The following is a 21,188-nucleotide window of genomic DNA, read 5'->3' as shown; positions in this document are numbered from 1 at the left end:
TTTAGTGTCCCATCATTACCCCAAAAGTGATGCATGGCAAAATGTTTTTGACATTATTGATACAATCCAGACCATTAGTTCAAAGAAATCCAAGCCAGATGGCTGAAGTGTTTTGTATTGTCCAAAGTCACTGTCTCAACAGGGTATATGACATCAGGGGTTGCCCCTTCATATGCCCATTATAGCCCTTTATAACACAAAACATACTGTATACAAACTGCCTGAATATCCCTGATCAGGCCATTTTCTCCTGAAGGATCCATTCTTCCAGGCTCCTGATTCTGAAGGAAACAATGTTCTAATCTAGGTTCAGATCTAGATTCTATGCTATGTCAGTGCCATGCAGAGACCAGTCTAACACTTGACTGTATGGTTGAAGAGGAGAACATGCAATCTGAGACCAATTCACCAACCCTGAATGACATGAGACTGAATACAGACTAGTCTCCATCCCCAGACAGACAACAAATTGTGATTGGTGCTATGATCTCAGTAGGATCTTTGCATGACTCTTGTTCTAAGCTATGAGGAAGGCCATTCAAAAGAGAGATAACCTTAAAACATGAGCTAACATACAGCTAAATATCATTGAAGACAGCGATTTTATCTGTAATATTAACATCTCAGCTAATATTACATATAGCAATGAGTAGAATAATGTTGGTGACAAGGAGATGTAACAAAGGGATGTTTAATGATTTATTTGGACAATGAAATGTACACGTCCGTATGATGTATTACAAATAAACAATAATTAACATACTGGTGCCCCTGCATCAGCTGATGCAGGGGCACCAATTCTACTAATTGCCATATTTTACATTATGAGATAAAAATACAAAACTGACTGTGGATCACACAAGCACTTTGAGGGCAGCCTTGTTGTGGCACAGGTGTTAGCCATTTAGGAGGAGAGCCAGCTCTTCAAGGGGACAAGTTGCATTGAGATCCTGAAATTGCAGATCTTTATCAAAATTCCAAATCAATCCCTCGCATAGCTTTGCGCAAAAACGTAATCGCGGCACTTTGCCTTCTGATCAGAGGTTCTTTGCTTCTGACAGAGTGGGTGGATTTTCTCCATACCTATCCAATCATTTCAGATCTAACAGGAGTGCCTAGGCTAGAGGGTTGATTTGGAATTCAGCGAATGAGTGGAACATGGCGAATCATGAGAAAAATAAATGCAAAGCTGAAAGCTCATATACACATGTATGCTGTAGCGTGATTTTTCAGTGATGCTGACATGTTTCTCTAGGAAGGCATTCAAACTCCACACCATCTCAGTACAATCCTATACAGTACCATCAATTCTCTCCAAATCCAGAAAAATACCAATATAACCTGTGGCACAGGTCAAAACAGTCTAGTGTGTTTTGGCTGACTGCATGGTCAATTCAAACCAGTCACAGAAAATGTCTCATACAAAATGTTTTTAAAAATTATCTCCACAATGTGCCTCTATCTGTACACAGGAATAAGAGGTCAAACTGCCAGCCAGACACCATAATAAGAGTACATTAATTCAGCTTGAGCATAGTCTGAAATATTTAGATTCTTAGACCTTTTCAATGCACAGATAAGTGATACATAGCAAATGCATTTCTTAGTTTATAATGTATGCTATGTTGTCATTCTTTTGGATCATTATTAATTTGACAGTTGGTGGTAAGGCTTTGACCAATGAAGTAGTGGTTATTAATGGTGTATGACGACCAAAGCGCTGTTATGGTTCGTTTGACTGTTGGCTTGTTTAGTGACTGAGGGCTCACCTGGAGAAAACAGCTCATAGCCTAAGCATTAGACAGGAGGAAGAAGAATAGTTGAAGCTCCTCATGGAACATTGTAAGACAAGGTAGACTCATCACATATTGTTTGACTTTCACCTATCACTTCAGATCTGAGAACACTGAAAGTTTAGGGGCTAGGGGTAGTTGCTTTTTGACTGGGCATCGGAATCATATTTACATTGCTAGTTCAAACTTGCCATTTTACTTATTGCTTATACGAGTTCTCTCCCAACACCACTGGCAGAGCTCTGGCATATGCCGCTGAAAATAAACCAGTCTTGGTAATCAGGAAAAAAGGAGAGCTTATAGTTGATTCCACTTTATGATTCAAATGTACTGGAGGTTGAGTAGGAAACAGGGAATGTTGTAATTAAGTGGTGCACAATACCTCATGGTCCCCTGCAACAAATATGGGTAAAGTAACCAGGTAAACAAATGGCATGACAGGTGCAGTTATCAAGTTAATTTCAATGCATGTTACATTCCTACCTTAGCGCACATCAACTGGCCCTGGTAATCTCTCTTCTTCCCTCAAAAGGGCATAGAAGATGTAAAACATGAGTCTGCACAGACACCGACAGACAGCATATTGCGTGTTTATGAGAGAGAATGATTGCATCATGTGCGAACATCATCACGACAGTACATGTACTTGGTCTATAGAAAAACTACCTTAGTACTGAACACTGGACCTTGTCTAACAATCTGGTAAAGAACATTTACAAAACTATTATGGTAACCACTTTGAGATAGATAGAATGCTACGGTCTTCCTTAGTACACGATAACACCATCTCTCATATATATTCCATACAGAGTAAAGCTTATCGTCCACAACCAATGGAGTGGCAGCCTAATACAAAGAGAAAATAGGAAGACTGTGTGGACAGTGAATGAGTACACCTGTGTGTATCCTGAGTGTGTGTGGTAAACGAGAGAGGCTGCCTGGACTAGCCCAACCCAGCTCGCAGACTCAGAAGAAGTGAGGGGATGAGAAGAGAGTAAACTTCTGGGATACCAAGATTCTTCAGCTGACAAGGAATAAGGATGTCCTTTTATCCCAGATGCACATTTAAGACAGTCTTGATGCATTTCAGGAGGAGATAATAATAATAATATTAATAGTAATAACAATAGTATTAAATGTCTGTTGAGGTCTCCATCTCCATGGCAGCCAGGAAGGAAGTGGTTTTGCATTGTTCTGTATTTTTAGCATGCCTGTGCTCTCCTGGGTTCTACTCTGATTGTATGCTGCGCTGCCATTAGGGGACCAGGCTCTGTACCCCGGGGTGTGTCTAGTGCATGTGTGAGGCTGTTCCTTCATGGGGAGCAGTGTGTATGTGTATGTGTGTGTGAGTGTATATGTGGGTGAGAGAGGCTGTTCCTTCATGGGGGAGCAGAATGCCGGTGGCGGTCTGTTCTCAGAGGCGTGTCTGGGCCTCGGGGACGTAAATCTCAATGCTGTCTGAGCTTTCCGTGGCAGAGTTCTGTCGTACCGATGCCGCGCGTTTGGCCGCCATCAGGCGTTTTCTGGCCTCCTGCCGCTGCTTGTCCACCACAGAGTCCACGCTCCGGTCCTTCCCAGGGGTCAGCTTAGACGTCTTCTTTGGCACAGAGGGGGGAACAACCTTCCTCTCCACCTGAGGATGAGACAGAGATATTAGGATGAAGAGACATTGGAATTGTTGGACTCAAACCAATTAAGAATATGTAGGATGTGTTTGTGCGTAAAGTGTGTCTTTTTAAAAATTAAATAGAAAGCTGTTTGGATGATAATAATAGTAATAAGTCATCAGGATCTATCAAGGTGATATGTGGTGTGAGTCCAATACCTTCTTCTCTGGCAGCTGCCAGTTGTTGGCCTTGAGTTGCCAGAGCTCGTCAAACTTGACACTGATGTCCTCTACAGAGAGCTGCAGGAGGTCCCAGAACCCCGCCAGATCCTGGGCTGTGGGCCGAGGGTTGGCATTCACATTCTAACAGACAGGATGTGACAGGAAGGACAGTTCTAGTTGGCTTGTCTAGACACACTGACATTACAGAACATTATTCAGTCCTTTCCAGCCATGGCTCACTTTCAGAATACAGATTTAACATCAATATTAGCCATCCGTTACAGAGATGGATGTGTGTTGCCTCATTGCTTAGAAGAAGTATGCCTCCATTTGGTATGTATGTATTTTGACACCAGGGGGAGATCTAAACCAACTCAACCTGCTGAGACTGAAAAAGGTGCATTGAAATGTGCCAGGCTAAGAGGGCATTGTAGGGTTAGTACTACTCACCAGGTTCTCATCACAGAGTCCTCTGAACTGCTGGAACTTCTGGGCTATGAGGAGCTGGGCACTGCCCACTGCACTGCGGACCGTTCCCATCACTACACACAGAAAACAACAGCCAGTCAGCCATCACAACAACATGCAGGTTCTCTAAATGGGCACAGAGCGCAATATTTTTTAATGGCAAAATAAAATGTCCTTAAAATTGTATGGTTATGTGGCATTTCTGACCTTTGTCCTTAATTACCATTGTCATTACAGCGTACAATTTACATTGCTGGTGACACACTTCATCCATAGAATAAATTACTAACCTTTATTCCCCCAAAAGTTATAAAAATTATTTTATACACTTTTATTTCATTATTAACATTTGCATGAGTAAGATCATACAATACAGGTCTGCTGAGGAATAACCTGATGTGGGAGTCAATACTGTTCATTACACATTCAATAACTGCAATGCAGAGGTAGATTATCTACCTGCCTGACACAGAGGTAGATTATCTACCTGCCTGACACAGAGGTAGATTATCTACCTGCCTGACACAGAGGTAGATTATCTACCTGCCTGACACAGAGGTAGATTATCTACCTGCCTGACACAGAGGTAGATTATCTACCTGCCTGACACAGAGGTAGATTATCTACCTGCCTGACACAGAGGTAGATTATCTACCTGCCTGCCTGAGCCAGATCTTGGAGGATCAAAGAGTCTGTCTGCAGTAGTGCCATTAAACTGAAGGAGGTAATGAGCAGCGTTTGCCGTTAACTATTAGCATTAAATGAGCCTGCCGTGCCTTCTCCAATCTCCACAACAGACAGGAGTTTATATGGACTGTATTGTCTTAGGGCTTCAGGGATGAGGACATCATCTCAATACCAATTCCACATGTCATAGAACTGACAAGGCATTCACTGATAGGAGATTGTATCTCTGTCTAATGTATAGAGGTCTCCTATTTAGAGTGAGTATGATAAACTGTCTCTTACTCCATGAAAAAACTCTATGCCTATCAGAATGAGTAGTCTACGGTCTTGTATACATTTAGCTGGTTAGTGTGAGTATGATGTACTGTGTCTTACCCTCCTCTGAGATGTCCTTGTCTTTGGTCTCCTGCTCCATCTGTTGACACCAGCCCTCCATACGTGCAGTCTCAGCCTGTAGTAGTTTGAGGAACCAGTTGCCATCCCGGAGGCAGGTGGGTGTGCCGGGCTGGGCTGCATCTCCCTGGACACTGCCATTGCCAATCTCCAAGCTGGGGTCTGGAGGGGGCAGGGAGGAGGGGTCCAGGGCCGGGTCCATTCTCTCTGGGAGGGAGGCAGACACTCTCGCCGGGACTGGGGCATGTTTGGGAGGATGCCATGCCATCGCGCTGTCCTCACCGTTGGAGGCAGTGAGGGCGGGATCTACCGGCTGGCTGTTGCAGTTGGCTCTACTGTTGTTTTCTGAGGGATGGGTGTCTTGTTGAGAGTCCTGAGGCTCTGTCTCTGTGTTCTGTCTGGAGGCCATGCTGCTGGCCCGGCTGAGTCTGGACGGACACACACACACACAAATTAGTATTGGTGCAGTTCGGAGATCATTTACTGTGGATGTAATAAGGTTGACCTTGGGGCCTGACGACCACAAATCACTGCCCCAATCTCTGACTACTGTGGTCCAGAGATTACTGGAACACACTGTGTTAATACATAGACCAAGGACAGTTTGTATTCAGCCATTAGTGCTAGGTCAGACTTCCTCTCCCAACGACAGGCATACAGAAAGCCATCATTATGAAGTGCAGTTTGACTGATAGATCAAGGACATGAGTGCTGAGAGCACATTGCCTTTCTCTTTGCCTCTGCAGTAAAAGCAGAGACGGCATGATGAGAGGGTGACTGAGTAAGCATGCAGGAAAGCGAGAAAGATGAATCGAGAGAGTGAGGGGGAGAGAGCGAGGGGGAGATTACAGCGTTCAGTGATAGGGAGAACAGACGTAGTGGGCATACTGTCCAACCAATGTGATTAGGGAGCATTACTATGTACTAGGCTCTTTAAATGGCCAGTTCTTTACAGCACTCTGCCTCCTCCACTGTAGCCAAAACAACAAAGGCCACCAATCAGACAGACCGAGAGAGAGAGAGAAAGACAGAGAGACGCTACACTAATACTGTACTGCTGCCAGCGCAAGCTCAGAGTGACTGCTGAGTGACCTTGATAACTGCCTGGACCAAACAGGCTGAAGCCATGCCAGGGCAGGAGGGGAGGGACTAAGGGAGGAAATAGGGATGAGAGGGTGTGGATGGATGGATGGATGAGTAACGGTTGAACACAGCGGGAGATGCACAAACACATGTGAAGCAGTTCAATTTAGAGATTGTGAAGGAAACATCAAGGTCTCCAATGTGAAAATGATAGGGATGTGCATCTTTCCCTTTCAAGACGATTCGATATGCATCTAGATACGTGGGCTCCGATATGATACAGGAACGATGCGTTTTAGTTTGAAACGATTCGGTTTGATTAGAGAACGAATCGATGCGTTTCGGTTGGATGCAATACGATCTGTTATATAAACGCATTCATTTTCCATCCAAAATTCAAAAGGTGCTGCTGATGGAGCTCATGAGCTGGATCTGTCTGAGTGTTAGGGCTGTGACGATACCAGTATCGCAATATTCTTTCCATGGCAAAAATGAAAACACGAAGCGGCCCTCGTCAGTCCTTTAAGAACTGCTGTATGTAAAATATTGTGTGCTATAGCTTGGAAACAATGATGTTAAATCCTCTTCGTGTTTTGTTTTCTTGCCACAACAGTAACGAGTATCGCGATACTGGTAACATCCCGGCCCTAGTGTGTGTGTGTATAAAATGATGTATGTACCATGTAGGCACCTGATCTGAGCCATAATGGAGACTAAGCATCTACCACCCCACTACTATCAGATTGGGGGGGGGGCGCAATGTTGCCCATGTTTTCTCTCTCCCCACGTTGGTTCTGATATCACCAGCACCCCCTAATTAACTTGTAATTTCTGCAGATTATGTGTTTGGGTTACTAATAGTGCTGAGCGATTAGTGCCTTTGGGCCCCCGAGTGGCGCAGCGGTCTAAGGCACTGCATCTCAGTGCTAGAGGCGTCACTACAGACACCCTGATTTGAATTCAGGCTGTATCACAACCGGACGTGATTGGGAGTCCCATAGGCCAGTGCACAATTGGCCCAGTGTCGTCTGGGTTTGGCCGGTGTAGGCCGTCATTATAAATAAGAATTTGTTCTTAACTGACTTGCCTGGTTAAATAAAAAGTTACACTTATTATTTTTAAACATTGAGGTTGGTTTGGTTTTGGTTCAATTATTTAAAATAAAAGTGGCAATCATTTGGGTTGAATGCTGTAACACAGAATAAAACAATTAATAAAAGTCCCATGATGGTAGTGACTGTCCATTACTGCTTATCACTTATTAACCATAATTTATTCACATTACTTTTATAAAATATTTTAATTGTTGTGTATATTACATTTGTTTATTTGATGACTATCATTTCATTCCGTCATCATCTCATCTCTACAGATCTGCTGCCTATTCGTTCTGACAAAATAACTATTTTTTGTAGTTCTTCAAAGTAAATAAGGCATACTTTTATGGACTGCTGAATACCAACTTTCAATCACAACAGCTGCTCTCTATATCCCCTCATGTTCATTCTTGTCTCTTCCGCAGCAGGCACAAAAGAATGACCGGACAAGTAGATGCGCAATGGATTATGGTCATTGGAGTTAAAAAATAAAATGTAACCTGATCAAAATAAAATCTATCGTAAGCGCCGCTCAGCAGGTATAGCCAGATGATAGTTAACTAGCTCACTAACAAGCTTGTGTCTGCAGAGTGGCACCAGAATTCAAATAAAAACACGTCTTGCCTTTTTCTAATTAATAAATCTGATGTGAAACCTGATAACTACAGTATCCTTAGCATTAAAAAAGTTAATAAATTATTCTACAATTAAAAATCTCCCCAACTTCTGAATCACGCTTGTAAAGTCAGTAGACTATGCTTCGGAAGGGGGAGGGGCAGGTAACACACACACACACAGAATTTCAGCTGGCTGGCAGACACTGGAATGCATTTCTGAGTGAGAGCGGGCTTTGCGCATGGGCACTTCGTGGGAAGAAAATGCCCAGTTCCCATGCTTTAAAAATAACTGTGCTGTTCCGGAACAGTATAGATGACTTTCGTTCCTGGTTCTGTTTCTGGAAAAATGTCATTATGTTCTCAGTTCTGTTCCCTGAGTCGGTTCCAACCCCAGGTCTCCAGTAGCTTATTTTTATTCCGGTAAACAGTGCCTAGATAACAATAACCTAGCAAATTACACAGGTTGTCACTACTAATAAAGCCTAATACTGTATCATACAAGGCATTTTAGCATTTGAACGATGAAGATGCCACGTAGATGTGCAATATCAGGAAAAGGCAGCCTACTTCGCGTCGGTCAGCGGGTGAAACTGGGCACAGTGCAGTTTGACTAGACTACTGATTTTGCCTGGGGTTGTTCAGCATGCAAAATGACTTGTAGATCAATGACTGTCAATGCAGTTACATGCAGTTCGACACTAACAGAGGACGCATCAGTTGTCACCAGAAATGTGAGGTATTTTCAGAAGGTAGAAAGAACGTAATATGAGCAAAACATTTTAGGGAACCAGCGATTCGTAATGTTTGAAATCGGGTTTTCTGACCGACGCATGCCTAGCATGCTAAATTTGCATTGGTTTGGTGTCTGTGGACCGCTGCACTTGCATCTTAAACATTTGAATCGGGACCGATGCGTATAGGTGAATCATTACATCCCTATAAAATGAGAAATTACTATTACGCAAGTGACTGAACAGCTGATTGAGTGATCAGCTGATTGAGATTATCTTGTGTTGATAAGGATTTGACTTACGGCCTGCCGTTCTCCACCTGCACTCCAATAGACTGGAACTTGGTCGAGGGGGGCAGTTGAACCTCTCTCTGGATTGGCTGAACGCAGTCCACCTATGAGTCAACCATTACAACGAATGTCAGTCAATCTAAGCATCCTCCCAACAGATTACAGTGCATCACAGACATTAAAGCTGAACTAACAGTCAATTTAGAAAATTGATTCCTGGGCTCACCTGGATGCCGATAGACGAGAGCTTCCTCTTTGTGGGAACAGGCTCTGGAAGGGTTAGGGACTGGTCTGGAGTGAGGCTGGGGCCTGGGTTTAGAGTGTCATTCTGGGGCTCAACCTGGGTGCCGGTACTTGTGGTGGTGCTGAAGAAGGGAAGTGGGAAGGAGTCTCTTGGGGCAGGGATGGGGGCTGGGGCCCGGGGTTGAGAGCCCTTGGCCAGGCTGCCTGTACGCAGGCTGCAGAGGCTATCAGAGGAGTTGCTGCGGCCTGATTGGCTGTTGGCCTCACTGCGGTGGTCCTGTTGGTCCAGGTATGTGTCCTGGGCTGACTCTGTGCTGCTCTGCACCGTCACAGAGATGTGGGGCTTGGAGGTGCTGCGCGGTGGGACCGGTGGTGGGCCCTTCTTACAGGAGCGGCTTACACACCTAGGGAGTGCTGGGAAAGAGGAAGGAAGTGCCATTAGTTGAAACCTGAACCAGGACAAAGCAGGAAGTTAATTAAAGTAGTGCCAACTGAACCACCACAACAGCTAAACTGAGTTGTAAAAGAACAGGGCAGATCAAAGACAGCCTGATCTAAAGCAACTTCAAAAATACAATAAAAACATACCCAATTTTCCAAAACATATTTTCCCATGCCTAACACATACACACACCTCCATGTTTCCTGTAAACCTGCTGTTTCAGTTCCATTGACGTCAGTCAATCTGTCCCTATGGGAGTCCCTTCCCTGCCTAGTAGTGCCTACTGCCTACCCTCCCAATCGTTTTTCTCAAGGGACTATAAAGTGGGGAAAGTCAGACACATTCTGTGTCCAATGGAAATGCACTATTCTTCATTATGGAAGTAGCAGTAGGATAGTTCAGGGAACCATTGATAATTGACTCCTGATAAACTGCACAGATAGATTGATTGTGTTGTTGAATGAATAGCATGAATTTTTCTGCCATAGAAACCCTTGGTTTCAAAACTGTACAAAAAAAACCAGTCCAAACTACAACAAAAATGAAAAACGCTTTCAGTGTAAACTTAAATGACTAAAACCAGATAAAGCATGTATAAAATATATTATTAAAAAATTACAATAAAGTCTTTGTTAGTTCTCAATCACCAAAACAAAAGCTAGACAGTCAGGGGAATATAAAATTCAAGACAATGAATTTACCAGTATTGATTTTGATATTCAGTTTCAGCAAAATAACACAGCATTAGCCATGGCAAAATGCATAGAACTTCAGGAAATTATCTTTAAAACTGCACAATTCTCTCAGCTCCATACATTTCTGGAAATTTGCTCTAGAACTGCAACATTTTCTATCAGCTCATGGCAAAATGTGTAGAATTGCACAGATTTAACTTTAAAACTGCAAAAAAATTATCTTGGCTCAATGGAGAAATTCAGAAAATTGCAGGAAAGTTGTGTGGGGGGGGGGGGGGGCCTCAAACTCTCAAATTCAACTGTGCCGACCATGCCCATTGCCACGCTCCCTGCCAGACCCACCACCTAAGCCCCTTTTTGATCCAGAAAACCCCTGAATAAGCCTCCTCATTTCCCCTGGAGATACCAATAACACACTGACAAACAATCATGACACTCCCCGGGCTGATCTTACTGCAAACATTTCCAAGAGGAGTCAAAAGAGGGAATTACCAGCAAGAGAAATAATAGGTCTGACACAAGAGCAGGGGATTTCACTCTAGCCTAGTGCTTGAGGGTGGACCTGGCCCCTGTTCTTGTCATCAGTGACTGATTGGAGGGTTACTGAGTGAAACCGAGAGGTAATTACCATAATACAACTCAAGAGAACCCAGAAACCGGGTCAGGCAGGGCATATGCTGCTGCTAGATATAAAAATGCAAACTAAAGGAGAGGCTGGCCCTTTTGTAAGAAATAAGTTGCCATTTAAACTAGGGCTGGGAACTGCCAGGGACCCGATAGTTATGTGCCGACACAATACGTATTGCGATTCAATGGTCCAAACATATTGCTCACCATGTGTCCACTGAAGAGGGACAAGAGAGCCATGAGAACGAGTTGATTGGTCATGGAAATTAAAGTGCGGAAAACAAATTGGCTCCTTATTTAAAAGAAGACGGAGAACAAGCTGTGAAAGAAAAATACTGCCGTTTTGGTCAGGTTCAAAAAACTAGCGCAAAAATAATATGCCGACATTGTTAAAACGATCGTCAAAAATAATATCCCGATATGTAACCGTATCGATTCACCCCCCTCCCCCGCCCCATCACTAATTTAAACAGTTGGCCGTGTGGCTTGGTGGGATCTGGAAAGAGAGAGGACTGACAGGGCTGCCTGGGAAAATGGGAGAGGAAAGGAGAATTACACTGGTCTGGTCCAGTTACAACATTCACAAAGTCACATTGGCGCCAAGTATACTCCCACACATGACTAAACACACAGTCACAGGCTGAATGAAAAAAAAGTTTGTAGCACTATTACCGGAAACTGTAGGGAATAACCTACATACTTTACTACAAGGACAGGGTTATTACATGGGTTTGTCTAGGTCCATTTCACAGTTGATTCACCGGTATGAAAAGGGCAATGCCTGGCCTATATAGGTTAATGTTAGTGTGACCAAACATCCTTCAAGATCCTTTGTTTATAGCAACAGGGAAGTGTAGACATGAGATCTGTCATCAACAAATGACAGGCTGCTCCATTTAATTTAACACTCAAATGTCACCAACGCACACAAACATGCCTGTGGAATCCAGTGGCCACAGAGAGAAGAGCTGTCTCACACGTTGCTCTAACAGCAGCAACCGCCTCAGCCCTGGGCCTGGCGCCAGCCGAGGACAAAAGGACACCTTTATTCCCCGAGAACGGGACCCATTCCTCAAATGCCCAGCATAGACACACAAGAGTCCGACGAGTTAATTAATGTGGCGCGTTCGGTGTTGTCACGTTCTTCTTAGTACTACAAGCCTCTTGATCCCCATGTCTACGTGGCTGGTACACATTCGCTAGTGTACCACACAAACATGTGTACACAGTCCAGACAGCCTACTCCCTCACCAAACAACTGACAGAGAAAAGGCCATCATCTGGCCATAATCCATCAGTAACACCAATGACAGAGGAAGTGCTGTTTTTAAGCACTAACGCTGTAGAACTACCCATTATTCATACTATTGACAGAAAGGCTCTGTCCAGTCCTGCTGTGATTTGTATTACTGAACTATGCTTGCTCTGCCCTTCACTATGGGCTGACTGCCCAGAGGTGATTATGGGGTAGATTAACTAAGCTGTCTGGAACCTCTTCTCCTGTGGGGCAGTGCCAACCCTACTAGCCACCCACTGGTCTCATAGACAGCATCAGCTATCCAGGGCTGGCATCAGAAGGGACAAACATCAGAAAACACTGAGCACTTGGATATCTGATAACATGAGTATTGCTAGTGAATGAGTCTGTGAATCACACCTCTACTTTGCATTCAATGCAAAACCAGTCTGGCCTAGGATATGTTAATGCACATGAGGCATGAGTGGATTACAGAACTGGACTTTGATCAGAAACAAAGTAGTTTTACAGTCTATTGTTGATTATAACTGACAGGGAGCAGTCCATGATGCACTGAAGAATGGGTCCGAAGGAGATGGCTGCCGTTTTACGATCCCCATAACCAACTGTGATATTGTGCATGTTTTTTTGCGTTATTTGTAAGTTATTTTGTATATAATGTTTCTGCCAGCATGTTTTATGACTGAAAATAGCTTCTAGATATCAGGACAGCGATTACTCACCCCATACTGGAGGAATACTTTATCTTCAACGAGTCAGGCGGGAAGGAATTACTTCAGACGGCCGACAAGGCCCTCATCCCCACCATTCTTAGGAGAAAGAGACGGTGGTATCGTTGACGAAAATCCGGGTGCCTTGTATCCGTCGCCGAGTGGGTAATCTACCTTTACCATCAGTCCTATTAGCCAACGTGCCAATCAATCGCTAATTAAAAAATAATTTAAAAAACAAATTACGGTCACCTATATCCTACCAGTGGGACATTAAAAACTGTAATATCTTATGTTTCACTGAATCGTGGCTGAACGACGACATGAACAACATACAGCTGGCGGGTTCTAAGCTTTTTCGGGTGGATAGAACAGCAGCCTCTGGTAAGACAAGGGGTGACGGTCTATGTATATTGATAAACAACAGCTGGTGCACAAGATCTAAGGAAGTCTTGCCGTTTTGCTTGCCTGAGGTAGAGTATCTCATGATAAGCTGTAAATCACACTATTTACCAAGAGAGTTTTCATCTGTATTTCGTAGCTGTCTCCATACCACCACAAAACAGATGCTGGCACTAAGACCGCAGTCAATCAGCTGTATAAGGCCATAAGAAACTCAAATCCATTTTACCTCAAATCTACCAGCATGTTACACGTGCAACCAGAGGTGAAAAAAAAAAACTCTAGACAACCTTTACTCCACACAGAGACACGTACAAAGCTCTCACTCGCCCTCCAATTGGTAAATCTGACCATAATTATATCCTCCTGATTCCTACTTACAGACAAAAACTAAAGCAGAAAGCACCAGTAACTCTGTACCTCCTGTATATAGCCTCGCTATTGTTATTTTACTGCTGCTGTTTAATTATTTGTTACTTCTGTTCTTTTTTTACTGATCACGTTTTTCTTCTTAAAGTATTGTTGGTTAAGGGCTTGTAAGTACGCATTACACTAAGGTCTATTACACCTGTTGTATTCGGCTCATGTGACAAATAAAATCTGATTTGACTGATGAAAAAGGTGTTAGGAGAATAGACTAGCTAGGCAAAGGGTTCTCTCCCTGTGGGGCTCATGGGTCTCCTGCTCTGAAAGCAGTTAACATCCATTATAGCAGTAACAGCACTGTCAACATGTTGATGATCATCACGTTAACCTACATCGGATCACTCGTTAAAAGCAATGCAGTGAATTCTCCAAGACGCACTCTAGCTCTATAATCATGTGTGTGAGAAGTATCTGATTACCAGTAATGGTCCAGCAGCCAGTTATATTATGGCCAGATAAATGGCACTGAATAATGTGACCCAGTGTAATTTCATCCTCTCTGTCTTTGTGGTTTGTAACAGAGAGAGGCGAAACAGGAGGTTTTACGTCGCCCAAAATCTGTCCACAAAAATAAGCCCATTTTTTGTATGATCAATGAGGGTTTGAATTTGGTCAACAAAAATTGTAAACTGAACAAAAATCTAAAATGCAACACATAAAGTGTTTCATGAGCTAAAATAAAATATCCCAGAAATTCAATTTTCTAGGCATATTTGTTCATATCCCTTTGCCGAGATAATCCATCCACCTGACAGGTGTGGCATATCAAGGATCTGATTAAACAGCATGATCATTACACAGGTGCACCAACCCCTCTTTTACGCTACTGCTACTCTCTGTTCATCATATATGCATAGTCACTTTAACCATATCTACATGTACATACTACCTCAATCAGCCTGACAAACAGGTGTCTTTATGTAGCCTCGCTACTTTTATAGCCTCACTACTTTATATAGCCTGTCTTTTTACTGTTGTTTTATTTCTTTACTTACCTATTGTTCACCTAACACCTTTTTTGCACTATTGGTTAGAGCCTGTAAGTAATCATTTCACTGTTGTATTCAGCGCACGTGACAAATAAACTTGGATTTGATTTGGAATAAAAGGCCACACTAAAATGTGCAGTTGTCACAAAACACAATGCCAGAGATGTCAAGTTGAGGGAGCGTGCAATTGGCATGCTGACTGCAGGAGTGTCCACCAGAGCTGCTGCTGGAGAATTGAATGTTAATTTCTCTACCACAAGCCACCTCCAACCAACATCATTTTAGAGAATTTAGCAATACCTGCAACTGGCCTCAACTGCAGACCACATGTAACCACATCAGCCCAGAAGCTCCACATCCGGCTTCTTCATCTGAGACCAGCCACCCGGACAGCTGATGAAATTGAGGAGTATTTGCATCTTCAATAAGGCTCATTTGTGGGAGAAAACATTCTGATTGGCTGGGCCCCTGCCCAGTCATGAGAAATCGATAGATTGGGGACTAATGAATTGACTGATTTCCTTATATGAACAGTAACTCAGTGAAATTGTTGAATGTTGCGTTTATATTTATGTTCAGTATAATTGCTCATTTGCTACGTGAGGATTATTTAATTGAATAGAAGTTTCGTAATGGTTAGGTTGTTACGAATGCTCCCTCAACTTTCAACAATTATCATAGTAACAGTAACAAACGTGATTGAGAGAAAAACAAGGCTTTTCGGCAAATAAAACCAAAAATGACTATCGGAGTTGCGTCCGTTGAGGACTCATCATGAATATAACCTGTTGTGGCATGGACGTTGCCCATGAGGCCTTCCACCATTTTAAAATAGTCAACTGGGTGGGAATTCTTATGAGTTGGGAGCAATCAGCCAATGAAGAAGAAAATGTACTACTTTTAAAATGGAGATTGCCTCAATGGCACTGCCCATGCTGTCACAGACGCTATAATGGCACAGATACAAAGATGAGTCCTTTATCCATCCCTCTCGATGGCCTGTTGTACACACGAGTATCTGCTCTCACATTGGCTAGAATGGTCCCACCTGACCTGCTTTACATCTGATGACATGTAAATCCATTGTTAGACCAGTCACTATCTTGTCAATATAATACACACTATTTTCGTAACCATAGACTTAAAACCAGTTGCGTCGACCCGACACGCAAGCGTCCCATCTAGACACCTGGAAATGCAAATGAGCTACGCTAAATGCTAAATGTACTCGTTAAAACTCAAACGTTCATTAAAACACACATGCAGGGTATTGAATTAAAGCTACACTCGTTGTGAATCTAGCCAACAAGTCAGATTTATAAAATGCTTTTCGGCGAAAGCATGAGAAGCTATTATCTGATAGCATGCAACACCCCGAAATACCTGAAGGCGACGTAAACAAAAGAATTAGCGTAGCCGGCGCTACACAAATAGCAGAAATAAAATATAAAACATTCATTACCTTTGACGAGCTTCTTTGTTGGCACTCCTATATGCCCCATAAACATCACTATTGGGTATTTTTTTCGATTAAATCGGTCCATATATACCCCCAAAATATCCATCTATGGAAACTGTGTGATTCAGAAAAAAACACAGTTTCAAAACGCAGCGTAATTTTTTTAAATTAAAAAAGTTGACGATAAACTTTCACAAAACACTTCGAAATACTTTTGTAATCCAACTTTAGGTATTAGTAAACGTTAATAATCTATCAAATTGATCACGGGGCGATGTGTATTCAATAGCTCCACGTCTTCAAATCATGTTCGGGAAATCTCTCTTCCAAAACTTCCGGTCGGAGACCGGATGGAATGGAATCTCTCTCCTTTGTTTGACCAAGAAATAACTCCCAGGAAATTGACAAGACTGGCGACATCGTGTGGAAGCTGTAGGAATTACAATCTCAGCCCCATTTAATTTGGTGTCCCTTAAACAATACATGCAAGTGGCGCATGGATATTTTTTCCAGTTTTCAGTGACCAGCTTTTCGATGAAACACACGCTCTGTTATAGTCACAGCCGTGATTTAACCAGTTTTAGAAATGTGAGTGTTTTCTATCCACACATACTAATCATATGCATATACTATATTCCTGGCATGAGTAGCAGGACGCTGAAATGTTGCGCGATTTTTAACAGAATGTTCGAAAAAGTAGGGGGTCGACTTAAGAGGTTAAAAAAATATATAAGTTCACTGTTCTCTACCATCTTGGAACATCAGTCTCTGAGATTGCAGTGGGATTTAACATGGTTTAATTACTGTTGGTCTTATTTTTGTGAAACCCTCATCCTACCAGTTGAGATGTGTGTTAATTAAGCAAACTAGCCTCAAGTGGGCAGATGAGACATGGTGCTGATTTGGCTGTTTCCCAACCTGGAGGGCACAATCAATTCTAAACACTGCAAATAGAAAAAAAGAAACATGCATGTTCTTTCTCTGAACCTGTATACCGTTGCACCCCACTGAATGGGACCTTGGTCTGATGACTCCAGAGCTGCTTCCTGCATCTCTTCCTGTCTGCACTAAAAGCATTCGCATGCTTCCCAGCCTAAACATTTCGGAAGAGTTTGTGCATATTAGATGACATTGCGCTGTTTTTTTTTCTTTTTGGCCTATGGTAAGGGGTTTTTCGGACACACAAAAATGTTTCTCCGGGCAAGCCGAAGTCTACGCCCCTTGGTCGGTGATTGGTAAAGAGTAGGGATTCTTCAATTAAGTATTGTCATTCAACGAGAGACGACTCGTTTTTCATGCACATTTTTTCCACTTTTTCCACAAATATCTTAGTTAATGTAAAACTAAGATCCTCTGGACCAGAAAAAGGAGGGCCGAACAGGCCCCCATTAACATCGACGGGGCTGTAGTGGAGCAGGTTGAGTGCTTCAAGTTTCTTGGTGTCCACATCACCAACAAACTATCATGGTCCAAACACACCAAGACAGTCGTGAAGAGGGCAAGACAGAACCTTTTCCCCCGCAGGAGACTGAAGATTGGGCATGGGTCCCCAGATCATCAAAAGATGGTTCTACAGCGTCGAGAGCATCCTGACCGGTTGCATCACCGCCTGGTAAGGCAACTGCTCAGCATCCGACCGTAAGGCGCTAGAGAGGGTAGTATGTACTGCCCAGTACATCACTGGGGCCAAGCTTAATGCCACCCGGGACCTCCATACCAGGCGGTGTCAGAGGAAGGCCAAATAAATTGTCGAAGACTCCTGTCACCCAAGTCATAGACTGTTCTCTCTGCTTCCCCCCTGAAAGCGGTACCGGAGCGCCAAGTCTAGGCCCAAAAGGATTCTACAAACAGCTTCTACCACCAAGCCATAAGACTGCTAAACAATTAATACAACGGCACCCGGACTATTTACATTGTCACCCACCCTTTGTTTTTACAAAGCTGCTACTCACTTTACCCCTACCTACATGTGCAAATTACCTCGACTAACCTGTACCCCCGCACATTAACTCGGTACCAGTACGTGCCCCTTGTATATAACTTCGGAATTGTTATTTTATTGTGTTACTTTCTATTGCGTTTGTTTAGTTAGCAAATAGTTTCTTAACTCTATTTCTGGAACTGCATTGTTGGTTAACTTCTTTGGGACTGGGGGGGCAGTATTGAGTAGCTTGGATAAAAAGGTGCCTAGAGTAAACTGCCTGCTACTCATGCCTAAAAGCTAGAATATGCATATAATTAGTAGATTTTGCTAGAAATGAGGTTTGTCGTTTAAGTCGTTGCCTATCGAATATAGTGTCTATGGCGTCATATTGCACTTCCTAAGGCTTCCACTAGATGTCAAAAGTCTTTAGAACCTTGTTTGATGCTTCTACTGTGAAGGAGGGGGGAATGAGAGCTGATTGAGTCAGGTCTCTGGCAGAGTGCCATGAGCTCAGTCTCGCGCGTTCACAGGAGCGTTAGCTGCGTTCCATTGCATTTCTACAGACAAAGGAATTCTCCGGTTGAAACATTATTGAAGATTTATGATAAAAACATCCTAAAGATTGATTCTATACTTCGTTTGACATGTTTCTACGAACTGTAATATGACTTTTCTTCTGAACTTTCAGCTGGACTTGCCAGTGCGCGTGAGTTTGGATTTGTGTACTAAACGCACGAACAAAAGGAGGCATTTGGACATAAATGATGGACTTCAAACAAAACAAACATTTATTGTGGAACTGGGATTCCTGGGAGATGCTTTGGGCAGACTGCACCACCCTCTGGAGAGCCCTGCGGATGTAGGTGGTGCAGTTGCCATACCAGGATGCTCTCAATTGTGCATCTCTAAAAGTTTGAGGGTTTTAGGTGCCAAGAAAATGTCTTCAGCCTCCTGAGGTTGAAGAGGCGATGTTGTGCCTTCACCACACGTTGTGTGTGTGTGGACCATTTCAGTTTGTTAGTGATGTGTACGCCGAGGAACTTGAAGCTTTCCACTGCGGTCCCGTTGATGTGGATAGGGGAAAGTCCATGATGAGCTCATCAGTTTTGTTGAAGTTGGGTGAGAGGTTATTTTCCTGGCACCACACTCCCAGGGCCCTCACCTCCTCCCTGTGCGTGGTCTTGCCATTGTTGTTAAATCAGGCCTACTACTGTTGTGTCGCCTGCAAACTTGATGATTGAGTTGGAGGTGTAGGTCAACAGGGAGGACAGGAGGGGGCTGAGCATGCATCCTTGTGGGGCCCCAATGTTGAGGATCAGCGAAGTGGTGATGTTGTTTCCTATCTTCACCACCTGGGGGCGGCCCTTCAGGAAGTCCAGGACTCAGTTGCAAGGGGCGGGGTTGGGACCCAGGGCCTCGAGCTTAATGATGAGTTTGGAGGGTACTATGGTGTTGAATGCTGAGCTATGGTCAAGAAACGGCATTCTTACATAGGTATTCCTCATGTCCAGATGGGACAGGGCAGTGTGCATTGCGATGGCATCGTCTGTGGATCTATTGGGGCGGTAAGCAAATTGAAGTGGTTCTAGGGAGTCAAGTAAGGTAGAGTTGATATGATCCTTGACTAGTCTCTCAAAGCACGTCACAATGACAAAAGTGAGTGCTACGGGGCGATAGTCATTTAGTTAAGTTACCTTTGCTTTCTTGGGTAAAGGAACAATGGTGGACATCTTGAAGCATCTGGGGACAACAGACTGGGATAGGGAGAGATTAAATATGTCCGTAAACACTCCAGCCAGCTGGTCTGCACATGCTCTGAGGACGCGGCTAGGGATGCCGTCTGGGCCAGCAGCCTTGCAAGGATTAACACATTTAAAATGTCTTACTCATGTCGGCCACGGAGAAGGAGAGCCCACAGTCATTAGCAGCGGGTGGCATTGTGTTATCCTCAAAGCGGGTGACGGTGTTTAAGCTTGTCCGGAAGCAAGACTGTGTCCTCGCGTAGCTGGTTTCCCCTTTGTAGTCTGTGATTGTCTGTAGACCCTGCAACATTCTGAGCAGTTGAATTGCAACTCCACTTTGTCTCTATACTGACGTTTTGCCTGTTTGATTTCCTTAAGGAGGGAATAACTACACTGTTTGTATTCGGCCATATTCCCAGTCACCTTGCCATGGTTAAATGTGGTGGTTCGCACTTTCAGTTTTGCGTGAATGCTGCCATGTATCCACGGTTTCTGGTTAGGGTAGGTTTTAATTGTCATAGTGGGTACAACATCTCCTATACATTTCCTGATAAACTCAGTCATCGTTTCAGTGCATTCGTCTAGGTTGTTCTCAGAGGCTCCCCGGAACATATCCCAGTACGCGTGATCAAAACAATTTAAGCGCGGATTACAATAGTTCAGACCAGCGTTGAATAGTCCTTAGCACGGTACTTCCTGTTTGAGCTTCGGACTATAGGAAGGGAGGAGCAAAATGGAGTCGTGATCAGAGTTACCAACGGGAGGGCATTAGAGGGCCTTGTAGGCATCTCGGAAGTTGGAGTAGCTGTGGTCGAGTGTTTTAGCAGCGCAAGTACTACAGTCAATGTGTTGATAGAACTTCGGTAATGTTTTCCTCAAATTTGCTTTGTTAAAATCCCTTGCTACAATAAATGCAGCCTCAGGATATGTGGTTTCCAGTTTGCATAAAGTCCAGTTAAGTTCTTTGAGGGCTGTCATGGTATTGGTTTGAGGAGGAATATACATGGCTGTGACTACAACCGAAGAGAAATTCTCTTGGGAGGTAATACGGTTGGCATTTGATTGTGGTATTCTAGGTCGGGTGGACAAAATAACTTGAGTTCCTGTATGTTATCACACCATGAATAGTTAATCATGAAACATACACACCCGCCCTCCTCCTTCCCTGAGAGATATTTATTCCTGTCTGTGCAATGAACGGAGAACCCAACTGGCTGAACGGACTCAGACAGTATGTCCCCGAGAGAGCCATGTTTCTGTGAAACAGAGTATGTTTACAATCCC

At 43.5% G+C, this 21,188-nt stretch overlaps 1 protein-coding gene across 1 annotated transcript in view; it reads right to left on the bottom strand.

Moving 5' to 3' along the window:
* Positions 1-675: 675 nt before the first annotated feature.
* The window catches only part of LOC139416611 (disks large-associated protein 4-like), a 111,057-nt gene continuing 90,544 nt past the window's right edge, over positions 676-21,188 (bottom strand). Inside the window, exons 7-12 of the mRNA XM_071165479.1 lie at positions 9,214-9,644; positions 9,000-9,091; positions 5,152-5,597; positions 4,072-4,163; positions 3,619-3,762; positions 676-3,426 (exon numbers count right to left, since the gene is read on the bottom strand). Coding sequence (XP_071021580.1) covers positions 3,208-3,426; positions 3,619-3,762; positions 4,072-4,163; positions 5,152-5,597; positions 9,000-9,091; positions 9,214-9,644 — 1,424 coding nt within the window. The 3' untranslated portion in view covers positions 676-3,207. The remainder of the gene's footprint in view (positions 3,427-3,618; positions 3,763-4,071; positions 4,164-5,151; positions 5,598-8,999; positions 9,092-9,213; positions 9,645-21,188) is intronic.

Source organism: Oncorhynchus clarkii, chromosome 9 (assembly GCF_045791955.1).
Source record: "Oncorhynchus clarkii lewisi isolate Uvic-CL-2024 chromosome 9, UVic_Ocla_1.0, whole genome shotgun sequence".
Taxonomy (NCBI): domain Eukaryota; kingdom Metazoa; phylum Chordata; class Actinopteri; order Salmoniformes; family Salmonidae; genus Oncorhynchus; species Oncorhynchus clarkii.
This window is presented reverse-complemented; position numbering and strand designations above follow the sequence as displayed.